This window comes from Staurois parvus, unplaced genomic scaffold, assembly GCF_062004578.1.
Source record: "Staurois parvus isolate SC_StPar_1 unplaced genomic scaffold, SC_StPar_1.0 ptg000079l, whole genome shotgun sequence".
In the NCBI taxonomy this organism is placed as follows: domain Eukaryota; kingdom Metazoa; phylum Chordata; class Amphibia; order Anura; family Ranidae; genus Staurois; species Staurois parvus.
In genome coordinates, this window is record NW_028317875.1 from 111,624 (window position 1) to 125,938 (window position 14,315).

The 14,315-nt window shown below is 49.7% G+C and overlaps 1 protein-coding gene across 1 annotated transcript in view; it reads left to right on the plus strand.

The window, feature by feature from the left end:
* The window catches only part of RNF220 (ring finger protein 220), a gene marked incomplete at its 3' end in the record, with an annotated part of 181,596 nt that overhangs the window by 64,586 nt on the left and 102,695 nt on the right, over positions 1 to 14,315 (plus strand). The window contains exon 4 of the mRNA XM_089669555.1: positions 9,661 to 9,756. Within this exon, the coding sequence (XP_089525681.1) occupies positions 9,661 to 9,756 (96 nt within the window). The remainder of the gene's footprint in view (positions 1 to 9,660; positions 9,757 to 14,315) is intronic.

The window sequence follows — 14,315 nt, forward strand, 5'->3', positions numbered from 1 at the left end:
GAAAGAAGGAAGGAAGGCAGGAAAGTAGAAAGGCAGGAAGGAAGGAAAGAAGGAGCATAGGAAAGCAGATATATAGGAAATTAGGAAGGAAAGAAAGAAAGAAAGAAAGAAAAGTAGGAAGGAAAGAGGAAAGGCACAAAGGAAGGAAGGAAAGAGGGAAGACAGGAAGGCAGTCAGGATGGAAGGAAAGAAAGAAGAAGAGAGAAGAAAGGCAGGAAAGAAGGAAAGAAAGAAAGAAAGTTTTCCTGATTGAAATACTTCATGAAAATATCACATTCTAGCCACAAGATGGAGCCGACGATCACAGGAAATAAACTATTACACAAAAACAAAATATGGGGAGAGTTTGTTATGGCCGGGCGAATGCTTGTGACATTTGTCCAGTGAATTTCTTATAAATAGACAAGAAAGGAAGAAAGAAAGAACATGACTAAACTCTGATCCCTAACTGATCAGAAGTGTCCCCCCTCCTCCCCCTCCGGACGGCGACATTTTGGCTTTGTGGAAAGCGGCGATTATCCTTCTCTTTAGGAATCCGCGGTGGCGAGTCCGGGTGATGCGCACAGACCGGCAGATAAATATATAGAGGAAATAAAATGAAGCAGCTGAGCTCCTGCCATCACTTATCGCTCACAGGTTCCACTTTGTAAATAATAAGAGCTATTAGTATCACTTTATATGGCGGCGGCGGGGTGCGGGAGGCGACGCGGACGGGAATGTGTCAGCTCGCCACTTGTGTGTTAAGTGATAAGTACCTATTTAGAGAGGAGAGTTAACGCTGCAACCATCAGACAGGAAACACTTTGTGCCGGAATAAAAACAGGCCGGATCGCCCCATGAAAACACCGCTATTTGTTCTGCTGACAGCCGCGGCTGATGGATGGCGACGCGGATAATATTAAAAAAGAAAAAAAAAGTGTGTGTTTGCTTTACTGTGCCGATCACAAACCGACACTCCGCGCCTAATGGTCTGAAATGACGGCCTGCCTTCCACGATGCACTTGTTTATTTATTTTTAAAGGCCGAATTTCAACACTGGAGGGAGATGATGATGGAGGGAGATGATGATGGGGGGAGATGATGATGGAGGGAGATGATGATGGGGGAGATGATGATGGGGGGAGATGATGATGGGGGGAGATGATGATGGAGGAGGTGATGATGGGGGGAGATGATGATGGGGGGGATGATGATGGAGGGAGATGATGATGGAGGAGGTGATGATGGAGGGAGATGATGATGGGGGAGATGATGATGGGGGGGATGATGATGGAGGGAGATGATGATGGAGGAGGTGATGATGGAGGGAGATGATGATGGGGGAGATGATGATGGGGGGAGATGATGATGGGGGGAGATGATGATGGAGGAGGTGATGATGGGGGGAGATGATGATGGGGGGGATGATGATGGAGGGAGATGATGATGGGGGGAGATGATGATGGAGGAGGTGATGATGGGGGGGATGATGATGGGGGGAGGTGATGATGGGTGGAGATGATGATGGAGGGAGATGATGATGGGAGGAGATGATGATGGGGGGAGCTGATGATGGGGGGGGATGATGATGGGGGGAGGTGATGATGGGGGGAGATGATGATGGGAAGGAGATGATGATGGGAGGGAGATGATGATGGGGGGAGATGATGATTGGGGGGAGATGATGATGGAGGGGAGATGATGATGGAGGAGGTGATGATGATGGGGGGAGATGATGATTTGGGGGAGATGATGATGGAGGGGAGGTGATGATGGGGGGAGCTGATGATGGGGGGGGATGATGATGGGGGGAGGTGATGATGGGGGGGATGATGATGGGGGGAGGTGATGATGGAGGAGGTGATGATGGAGGGAGATGATGATGGGGGAGATGATGATGGGGGGAGATGATGATGGAGGAGGTGATGATGGGGGAGATGATGATGGGGGGGATGATGATGGAGGGAGATGATGATGGGGGGAGATGATGATGGAGGAGGTGATGATGGGGGGGATGATGATGGGGGGAGGTGATGATGGTGGAGATGATGATGGAGGGAGATGATGAAGGGAGGAGATGATGATGGGGTGGAGCTGATGATGGGGGGGGGATGATGATGGGGGGAGTTGATGATGGGGGGAGATGGATGATGGGAAGGAGATGATGATGGGAGGGAGATGATGATGTGGGGAGATGATGATTGGGGGGAGATTGATGATGGAGGGGAGATGATGATGGAGGAGGTGATGATGATGGGGGGAGATGATGATTTGGGGGAGATGATGATGGAGGGGAGGTGATGATGGGGGAGCTGATGATGGGGGGGGATGATGATGGGGGGAGGTGATGATGGGGGGGGTGATGATGGGGGGAGGTGATGATGGGGGAGATGATGATGGGGGGAGGTGATGATGGAGGGAGATGATGATGGGGTGAGATGATGATTGGGGGGAGATGATGATGCGGGGAGATGATGATGAGGGGAGATGATGATTGGGGGGAGATGATGATGGGGGGAGATTGATGATGGAGGGAGATGATGATTGGGATGATGGGGGAGATGATGATGGGGGGGAGATGATGATGGAGGAAGATGATGATGGGGGGAGATGAATGATGGAGGGAGATGATGATTGGGGGGAGATGATGATGGGGGAGGTGATGATGGAGGAGATGATGATGGAGGGGAGATGATAATGGGGGGAGATGATGATGGGGGAGATGATGATGGGGGGAGATGATGATGCGGAGAGATGATGATGAGGGGAGATGATGATGAGGGGAGATGATAGGGGAGATGATGATGGAGGGAGTTGATGATGGGGGGAGATGATGATGGGGGTGAGATGATGATGATGGAGAGAGATGATGATGGGGGGAGATGATGATGGAGAGAGAGATGATGATGGAGGGAGATCATGATGGAGGAGATTATGATGGGGTGTATTAGGTGTGTAGTAGGTTGGTGTAGTAGCAGTGTAGTAGGTGTGTAGTAGGGTTGTAGTGGTGTAGTAGCAGTGTAGTAGGTGTGTAGTAGGGTGTATTGTAGTAGTAGCGATGTATTAGGTGTGTAGTAGGGTTGTATTGTAGTAGTAGCGATGTATTAGGTGTGTAGTAGGGTTGTATTGTAGTAGTAGCGATGTATTAGGTGTGTAGAATGGTTGTATTGGAGGTGTATTGTGTGTGTAGTAGTAGCGGTGTATTTGTTGTGTAGTAGGGTTGTAGTGGTGTAGTAGCAGTGTAGTAGGTGTGTAGTAGGGTTGTATTGTAGTAGTAGCGATGTATTAGGTGTGTAGTAGGGTTGTATTGTAGTAGTAGCGATGTATTAGGTGTGTAGAATGGTTGTATTGTAGTAGTAGCGGTGTATTGTGTGTGTAGTAGTAGCGGTGTATTAGGTGTGTAGTAGGGTTGTAGTGGTGTATTGGGTGTGTAGTAGTAGCGGTGTATTGGGTGTGTAGTAGTAGCGGTGTATTAGTTGTGTAGTAGGGTTGTAGTGGTGTATTGGGTATGTAGTAGGGTTGTAGTGGTGTAGTAGCGGTGTATTGGGTATGTAGTAGGGTTGTAGTGTGTAGTAGCGGTGTATTGGGTATGTAGTAGGGTTGTAGTGGTGTAGTAGCGGTGTATTAGGTGTGTAGTAGGGTTGTAGTGGTGTAGTAGCGGTGTATTAGGTGTGTAGTAGGGTTGTATTGTAGTAGTAGCGGTGTATTAGGTGTGTAGTAGGGCTGTAGTGGTGTAGTAGCGATGTATTGGGTGTGTAGTAGGGTTGTATTGTAGTAGTAGCGGTGTATTAGGTGTGTAGTAGGGCTGTAGTGGTGTAGTAGCGGTGTATTGGGTATGTAGTAGGGTTGTAGTGGTGTAGTAGCGGTGTATTAGGTGTGTAGTAGGGTTGTAGTGGTGTAGTAGCGGTGTATTAGGTGTGTAGTAGGGCTGTAGTGGTGTAGTAGCGATGTATTGGGTGTGTAGTAGGGTTGTATTGTAGTAGTAGCGGTGTATTAGGTGTGTAGTAGGGCTGTAGTGGTGTAGTAGTGGTGTATTGGGTATGTAGTAGGGTTGTAGTGGTGTAGTAGTGGTGTATTGGGTATGTAGTAGGGTTGTAGTGGTGTAGTAGTGGTGTATTGGGTATGTAGTAGGGTTGTAGTGGTGTAGTAGCGATGTATTGGGTGTGTAGTACGGTTGTAGTGGTGTAGTAGCGGTGTATTAGGTGTGTAGTAGGGCTGTAGTGGTGTAGTAGCGGTGTATTGGGTGTGTAGTGGGGGTCTGACCATTTGGAAACTTGGCCACTGCCCGAGGGCCCGGTGGCAGTAGGGGGCCCCATGAAATGCCCCTGGTACCTTTTCCATAGGCTTTTTTGAGTTTGGGCAAGGACACAGGGGCCCCATGATCCCCTATTACCCGGGGGGCCCCATGAGTTGTCAGTCCGCCCCTGCTCTGTAACAATATTCTCCTTTAGGAACCCCCCATGTTGCTCGCAGCACTCATTTCTCTCTCATGTACAATGTTCAGCGATCCCCCTGGCAGACGGTTACATCCTAAACTTTTACAGCCAGTGAGCACTGAGGGGTACCCCCTCGCCCCCATTTTTTCTGATTGGTTGCTGTGAACCCCCGGCAGCACGCATTGCGATGGCTGTCATTGGATGTCAGTAATGCGATCCAGGCGTGAGATTCACACTCATCGCTGCCAAGACAGACGGAGAAGGTGAGAACGGCGCTCGGCACGGCCAGGATTTATGGCGGAGTTGCCATTAAGGGAAGAATTAGCCGATGGCGACTCCGATATTAAAGGGTGAGGAAGCCGTGAATTATTTTTTTTAAAGATCCTATAGCGTCCAATCATCATCTTCCCTTCCAGGAGGCCATGTTTAATGAGTGAACAGAGGGGGAAGTTGTGATTTAATGCCGACTCTGGCTTTGATTTTTTAATCCTTAAACACATTTACGGCTTTTTCTTTTACACAACGTTCGGTTTTATAAAGGCGAGTGACCTTTTTCCTAGCAATCTGTCGCGGCCAGGTGCGCTGTTATAACAATTATTCATCGCTTTTGTACACTGAAAGATTGTACGCCGTGACACCGCGCCGCGCATTTCTGTGATGTATGGAGGTGGAGGGTTTTTTTTTTCTGCTGGTGTTGGCATCGAACAGTCAGGCGTACAGTGTGATCCTCCGGAGGTACCACAAGAGCCAGCAGACCGGTCATCCATTGTCCATACATGATCTTAAAGCAGACCTCCAGGCGAACACATACTGTACATATCAACTGTTTTTATTGACAAAGGATTTGTAATTCTGCTCAGCCAGTTCTGTTGTTTGCACAGCTTAGAGTCATCACTCCACAGGTGGCATCTCATATTTAAATATCACCTGTGTGCCTCCAATGCATCAGCAGCTTAGATTTACCTGCTCCTCCCTCCCAGTAATGACCCACCAGCTTAGCTCAGCCCCCCATCCCCCAACATTGACTCAGCAGCTCAGCTCTCCCTGCTCCCCCTCCCAGCAGTGACTCAGCAGCCCAGCACCTTCCTCCCAGTAATGACCCACCAGCTTAGCTCAGTCCCCCATCCCCCAACAATGCCTCAGCAGCTTAGCTCTCCCTGCTTCCCCTCCCAGAAGTGACTCAGATTCTCAGCTCTCCCTGCTCCCCCCCCCCAGAAGTGACTCAGAAGCTTAGCTCTCCCTGCTCCCCCTCCCAGAAGTGGCTCAGCAGCTCAGCTCTCCCTGCTCCCCCTCCCAGAAGTGACTCAGTATCTCAGCTCACCCTGCTCCCCTCCCAGAAGTGACTCAGAAGCTTAAATATCCCTGCTCCCCCTCCCAGAAGTGACTCAGCAGCTCAGCTCTCCCTCCCAGAAGTGACTCATCACCTTAGCTCTCCCTGCTCCCCCTCCCAGAATTGACTCATCACCTTAGCTCTCCCTGCTCCCCCTCCCGGAAGTGACTCAGCAGCTTTGCTCTCCCTGCTCCCCCTCCCAGAAGTGACTCATCAGCTCAGCTCTCCCTGCTCCCCCTCCCAGAAGTGACTCAGCAGCTTAGCTGTCCCTGTTCCCACTCCCAAGAAGTGACTCATCAGCTCAGCTCTCCCTGCTCCCCATCCCAGAAGTGACTCAGCAGCTCAGCTCTCCATGTTCCCCCTCCCAGAAGTGACTCAGCAGCTCAGCTCTTCATGCTCCCCCTCCCGGAAGTAACTCAGCAGCTTTGCTCTCCCTGCTCCCCCCCCCCAGAAGTGACTCATCAGCTCAGCTCTCCCTGCTCCCCCTCCCAGAAGTGACTCAGCAGCTCAGCTCTCCCTGCTCCCCATCCAGGAAGTGTCTCAGCAGCTCAGCTCTCCCTGCTCCCCCTCCCAGAAGTGACTCAGCAGCTCAGCTCTCCCTGCTCCCCCTCCCAGAAGTGACTCATCAGCTCAGCTCTCCCCTGCTCCCCCTCCAAGCATCCAATCAGCAGCTCAGCTCTCTCTGCTCCTTCCTCCCAGCATCCAATCAGCAGGTCAGCTCTCCCTGGTCCTCCTCCTAACAGTGATAAACCAGCACAGATTAACCTGCCCCTTTCCCCAGCAGTGACTAAGCATTCTTCCCACCTTCTTATCTCCAATGTAAATGCATTTTAACTTCATTGCTTCTACTCTGAACTTTGAGGATGATTTGCTCCACAGCACCTGCAGCTACTGAGATCACTGAGGTCTTGTTTTAAAATTCATACAGGTGGCAAAGGGGTGGTTAAAATAAGCAGTTGATCTGAGGTTTTTACTTCCCCCTGACCACTCACCAAATCCTATGACAGCTGGACAAGGTGGTACACATGCTATAACCATGACTGTGCTAATCTCCTGGGCCCTTCACTGACCCCCAATTTAAGGGACATTCTTCCCACCGACCCCCAGTGTAAGAGACATTCTTCCCACTGACCCCCAATGTAAGGGACATTCTTCCCACTGACCACCAAGGTAAGAGACATTCTTCCCACCGACCCCCAAGGTAAGGGAAATTCTTCCCACCGACCCCCCAATGTAAGGGAAATTCTTCCCACTGACCCCCAATGTAAGGGAAATTCTTCCCACTGACCCCCAATGTAAGGGACATTCTTCCCACTGACCACCAATGTAAGGGACATTCTTCCCACTGACCACCAATGTAAGGGACATTCTTCCCATTGACCCCCAATGTAAGGGACATTCTTCCCACTGACCTCCAATGTAAGGGGCATTCTTCCCACCGACCCCCCCAATGTAAGGGACATTCTTCCCACTGACCTCCAATGTAAGGGACATTCTTCCCACCGACCTCCAATGTAAGGGACATTCTTCCCACCGACCCCCAATGTAAGGGACATTCTTCCCACCGATCACCAATGTAAGGGACATTCTTCCCACCGACCTCCAATGTAAGGGACATTCTTCCCACCGACCCCCAATGTAAGGGACATTCTTCCCACCGATCACCAATGTAAGGGACATTCTTCCCACCGACCCCCCAATGTAAGGGACATTCTTCCCACCGACCCCCCAATGTAAGGGACATTCTTCCCACCGACCACCAATGTAAGGGACATTCTTCCCTCTGACCACCAATGTAAGGGACATTCTTCCCACCGATCACCAATGTACGGGACATTCTTCCCACCGATCACCAATGTACGGGACATTCTTCCTACTGACCACCAATGTAAGGGACATTCTTCCCACCGACCCCCCAATGTAAGGGACATTCTTCCCACCGACCCCCCAATTCTTCCCACCGACCCCCCAATGTAAGGGACATTCTTCCCACTGACCACCAATGTAAGGGACATTCTTCCCACTGACCCCCAATGTAAGGGACATTCTTCCCACTGACCACCAATGTAAGGGACATTCTTCCCACTGACCCCCAATGTAAGGGACATTCTTCCCACTGACCACCAATGTAAGGGACATTCTTCCCACTGACCCCCAATGTAAGGGACATTCTTCCCACTGACCCCCAATGTAAGGGACATTCTTCCCACTGACCTCCAATGTAAGGGACATTCTTCCCACTGACCCCCAATGTAAGAGACATTCTTCCCACTGACCCCCAATGTAAGGGACATTCTTCTCACTGACCACCAATGTAAGGGACATTCTTCCCACCGACCCCCCAATGTAAGGGACATTCTTCCCACCGACCCCCCAATGTAAGGGACATTCTTCCCACTGACCACCAATGTAAGGGACATTCTTCCCACTGACCACCAATGTACGGGACTTTCTTCCTACTGACCACCAATGTAAGGGACATTCTTCCCACCGAACCCCCAATGTAAGGGACATTCTTCCCACCGACCCCCCAATTTAAGGGACATTCTTCCCACTGACCCCCAATGTAAGGGACATTCTTCCCACTGACCCCCAATGTAAGGGACATTCTTCCCACTGACCACCAATGTAAGGGACATTCTTCCCACCGATCACCAATGTACGGGACATTCTTCCTACTGACCACCAATGTAAGGGACATTCTTCCCACTGACCCCCAATGTAAGGGACATTCTTCCCACTGACCCCCAATGTAAGGGACATTCTTCCCACTGACCCCCAATGTAAGGGACATTCTTCCCACTGACCCCCAATGTCAGATAACACCACAATGGTCAGTGTCTCTGGCCAATATTAGAATTATTATTTTCATTGTATTATTGTTACTGGGTAGAATTGTGTTGTATACAGTAAGTAGCCCAATGCTTCCACTGACGTTGAGGTGTCGATATAATTACTCTCAGGGATTTCCTGAAGCCTGATAGTCAATTCCGGGGTTTTCTGAGCTGTAAGGTCAGGCCTGCAGTCTCGCCCTTTGCCTAGTGTCTCGCCCGGTCAATGGCGGTCAGCGGTGGACGCCGTTCCCGGCTGAGTCAGGGCCGGTGCGACTTGGCAGGGACCTCCCCGTACTTAGCATGCGAGCCGGGTCTTTAGAACTGAAGTGGTTTCCACACAATTTAAAAATAGACCGTTTATTAATTTGAACTGCAGGCACATGTAGACGAGGTCCGGAGATTGACATCCGCGGGATTAGTTTAGCCCCGTTTTTCTTTTTTTTTTTTTTTTTCTTACCAGAGGTCATCTCCATGGCGCTCGGGAAGAATGCCGGAATAATGGGCCCTCGTGCTCTTCCCAGGGCCGCTCTCAAAATAAAACCAATACATAACGTTCCACTTCCCGTCTTCCCGGCCATTTTTCACAAAACAATATTGCGCTCGGAATTTATTATCTCTTTTGTTGGATCTTTTTTTATTTCATTCTAACCCGTTCTGCTCTTTTCCTGCCCCGTGGTCGGCAGTTATGATGGAGCCGTAGTTAAACGGCGGAGAAAAGGCGAGGAGGAGAGTTTAATCTGCCTGGGACCTGTAATTACACCGCTCTGTACTGGTTAATGGCATTCAAACTAAAGATCAATTCCTTTTTATGGGTATTCTTCGGGAGAGATCACTTGGCTGGCTGATGCCCCATCGAGCCGGGAGATGCTCCATAGATGTTCCGCTCAGACAAATGATCAAAAGAGCTTTGTGTTTGGAAAAGGCGGAACGGCACAATAGCGCGCGGGGTGCACGCGAAAATAGTACATAAAAGCTTTGGGAAAATTCTGGCTTCTGTCAAATTTGTCTGACATTTTCATCGCCTCCCTTTTTACTTCTTTTTTTTTTTTTTTTTAATCTTCTTTTTTTTTCTCTTCCGCAGTCAATGCTGTTATCGGCTTCTATCAAGCGGGAAGGGGAATCGCCAACGGCTTCGCCGCACTCCACAGACGACATCCACCATTCGGACAGATACCAGGTGCGCAGCTATTGAAGGGACACGGTGATGCAATGCGGAAGGGCTAAAGTGATTGGCTGGTTATTAGGCAGCGGCGGTGCAGTCCTTTAACGCGACGGGGTAGTTGGGTCTGTGAGGTGGGTCTCAGACCTTCTGTGTTATGAGGTTTGTGCGTCAGAAGGTCGGACTCTTAAATTCTCCGGGGAGATAAAAAAGATATACAGTGAAGGAAATGTGTATTTGCTCCCCTGCTGATGCTGAATGTTCGCCCCTCACAAAGAAATGATCGGTCTAACAATGGAATGTTCGGTGTAACACTGAGAGACAGAATACAACAACAAATTCAGCAGAAAGGCGTCTAACAAATGATGACTGATCTGTATGTTCATGAGGGAAATAAGCAGGGGCGGACTGACAACTCATGGGGCCCCTGAGCAATAGGGGATCATGGGGCCCCTGTCCTTGCCCACACTCAAACCACACCCAAAAAAGCCTATGCAGATACCAGGGGCATCTCATGGGGCCCCCTACTGACCCGTGCCCTTAGGCAGTGCCCGAGTTCCCAAATGGTCAGTCCGCCCCTGGAAATAAATATTTGATCCCCTATCATTCTGCAGGATTTCTGGCTCCCAGGTGTCTTTCATACAGGTAACAAGCTGAGATTAGAAGCAGTCTCTTAAAGGGAGTGCTGCTCATCTCATTGTGTTACCTGTATAAAAGACACCTGTCCACAGGAGCCATCAAACCATCAGATTCCAAACTCTCCACCATGGCAAAGACCAAAGAGCTGTCCAAGGATGTCAGGGACAAGATGGTAGACCTACACAAGGCTGGACTGGGCTACCAAACTATGGCCAAGCAGCTTGGTGAGAAGGTGACAACAGTTGGTGCAATCATTCACAAATGGAAGAAACACAAAACAAGTGTCAGTCTCCCTAGGTCTGGTGCACCATGCAAGATCTCACCTCGTGGAGTGTCAATGATCATGAGAACAGAGAGGAATCCTTCACTGTAAATCATTGATGTGGTTGTAATCCTCAGACATGAAATATGAACAAAGCACATCCCTCTATAGTGTGTACTTGTCTCAGTCCAGAGCAATAAGGGGTTGATTAGCTGCAGCTGCAGCTTGGCATGGAAACCAATCAGCTTCCAGGTTTTATTGTCAAAGCTTCGTTGAAGAAGCTGATTGGCTGCCATGCACAACTGTACCGGATTCTGAGTGCTCCAGTTTTAGTAAATTAACTCCTAAGCCGGTTTCACACCAATGCGGTGAGGGAAACGCTGCGAATCCTGTGGGTTTCCCGCACAGCATCCCGTTCATGCGATCTGGTGCGGGTGTCAATGATAAATTAATGACACCCTGAAACAGATTGCAAAACGCGACGCAATTGCTGGAAATCGCATCTCATGGGTGAGAACACCCATTCGATGCGATTCAGGTGCGGATTTAAAAAAAGGGTCCTGCGCCTTTGTGGTGCGGATGCAATGCGATTTGAGCCATACAAAATGTATGTTGTAAATCGCACCGCACAGACGTTGGCATGTAATTGGCACAGGAATGCGGTGCAATTCCTGTGCGAATTATATGCGGTGTCCCACCCTGCATACTGTGAACCCGGGCTAATGCAGGCCATAGACGGGTCGGACATTGGCCGATTTTTCGGAGAAAAAAAAACGAAAAATTGGTCATTCGTTCGGCCGACCTTACCACCAACGGTAAAAAAAAAATCGGCCAACAAAATCATTGCCGGGAAAATCGGCTGATTGTCAAAATCGGACACAAATTTTCCAACATGACCGATAAAAAAACTGTGCAAAAAGCCCGAAAAACGGCCGACCAATTAACCCACTAACAGTGCGAAAATCGGCCGATTTTCGACCCGTCTATGGCCGGCATTAGTCTCATTTCTGTCTGCTGCCTCCTTCCTCTGCTATCAGCACGAGTCACTTCTGAAAAGTTTTCCTGACACCAAGAGAAAAATGGTGACGGGAGAGAGCTCCAGCAAATGGACAGCCTCAGCTCTGTTCCTGTGTGCTGTGTGGAGGGGTGTGTATCTCTTCCCTCCAATCACCTCCCAGAGCTCTCCTCACTGAGCTCTGCAGTGTGTACTTTCGGCTCTTCACTGTTTTCTGAACTCTCAGACAAGCTGTATAAATTCAATACTTTGAAGGGATGTAAATAAGAGAAGAGTGCAGATAAACAGGTACAACTTATATAGGATTGTTTCTTCTCTGTGTATCACCTGAGGACAGTCTCTTCACTGGGGATATAGAGGGTTTACAACCACTTTAAAGTAGAATTACAGCTAATTATCCTAAACCCCTTGGCGCCGGTGCCCTTTAAGGGTTTCAGAAGCCCGGAGGCGGGGTTTTAGGGTCATGTGACCGCTGTGATTCACCATCACATGATCGGGAAAGGTCCCGATCGCAAGAGATCGGGACCTTTCCGTGAGTACCAGACATGTGTGCTGGGAGCGCGCAGGGCGCATGCTCTCAGCACATATGTTTTTCTCAATTGCATGCAAATGTGCAGCCGCTCTGCGTCAGGGCCCAGACACCGGGAGGCCGCACATTTGCGTGCGGCCGGCGCCAAGAGGTTAAAAATGCACCCCACCCTGAATACCTATGCTGACTTACCTGTGTAACAAAGATACTTACCTATTCTCAGCCCGCTCCAGTCCAGTTACATGATCCCGTGTCGGCCAGCGGCTGAACCACAACCGATTGGCTCCTTGGGCTGCTTCACCATCTCCCAATCTGAGCTCTGCTATACAGGGACTACAAAAGGGTAATAGCAAATGTGGGTGCTTGCAATGCTTTCACAGTTCAAATGGGATTCCAGCTTACACTGGTCATGTGATCCCGGCTCCCCTGTGTCAGCCAGCGGCTGCTGCAGGGGAGAGGAGAGAGAGCACTCCGACAACAGCGGAGAAATCCAGGAGCGGTGGTGTCACCCATAGGCTTCAGGGGCCCATCTGCTGTTGGTACTCCCTCTTCCGCCCTGACACAGGGGAGGCGGATCATGTGACCGGACCAGAGCGGGCTGAAAATGGGTATGCAGGTTAGTCAGCATAGGTGTTAGGAGGGAGTAGATTCAGCCTCTTGTACAGCAGAGCTCAGCCTGGGAGAGGGTGACGCATCCCAAGGAGCCAGTCAGTTGTGCTTCAATGCTCACAAGGAACAACCTGATAGGAGGAAAGAACGAAGCGATAGAGATTTGAGCTCATCAGTCTGTAGCTTCTCTAGACCAACTAGTGATATTGGACTGCAGCAGAGGAAAATCAGGTCTCTCCTGCCCTGCCAGACAGATCCGTGCTGCAGAGCTGTGTAAACCTGAGGACTGGATAGACAGAAATGCAAAGCGGGTAAAGCAGCTCCGGTATATGTAGAACATCTGTGTAATCAGCTGTTTGCCTGGAGTTCATCTTGGGGGAGAGCAACAAAATCAACGTTTGTACGGAAATCTAGATCAGGCCACACCCACGATGATGTCACATCAGATGACGTCACTTGCATTTGGCATCAGAATGGATCATCACACCTCATAGATATTGATACTTGGGAGTGGAGAGAAATCATGGAACTCAGATAAAGTCCGGAGACAACCTTGGTTATCTTATCTGTCCAAAATATTTTCCAATAGGAAATGAACCGGGAAAAATAAAGAGTGTTGGGCCGGAGTTCCTTGTTTGTGGCCGAATCTGCAGGTGGAACCAGAAATATTCATTCCTGAACACATTCCCATTCACTGGAACACAGAACAATGTGCATATTACTCATGACTTTATTAGCAAACAAACTAATTGGGCCTGTTTTGCAAATAGAACCCCCTCCCCCAACCAGGGCCGGTCTGAGGCAGAAGGGGCGACCACTGAGGCAGAAAAGGCCGGACCTGCAACCAATATTGCTGAAGCAGATTACAGCTCATGCAGGGAGGGGGCACTTTGACCTTTTTGCTTTGGAAGCCAGAGGACCTTGTCACCATCACAGTGTCCATATACATCAGGTGTCCCAATCACAGTGTCTATATACATCAGGTGTCCCCATCACAGTGTCCATATACATCAGGTGTCCCCATCCATCAGGCGTCCCCATCACAGTGTCCATATACATCAGGTGTCCCCATCCATCAGATGTCCCCATCACAGTATCCATATACTTTAGGTGTCCCCATCCATGAGGTATCCCCATGACAGTGTCCATGTACATCAGGTGTCCCCATCCATCAGGTGTCCCCAGCACAGGGTCCATATACAGTACATCAGATGTCCCCATCACAAAGTCCATATACATCAGGTTTCCCCATCCATCAGGTGTCCCTATCACAGTGTCCATATACATCAGGTGTCCCCATTACAGTGTCCATATACATCAGGTGTCCCCATCCATCGGGTGTCCCCATTACAGTGTCCATATACATCAGGTGTCCCCATCCATCGGGTGTCCCCATTACAGTGTCCATATACATCAGGTGTCCCCATCCATCGGGTGTCCCCATTACAGTGTCCATATACATCAGGTGTCCCCATCCATCGGGTGTCCCCATTACAGTGTCCGTATACATCAGGTGTCCCCAT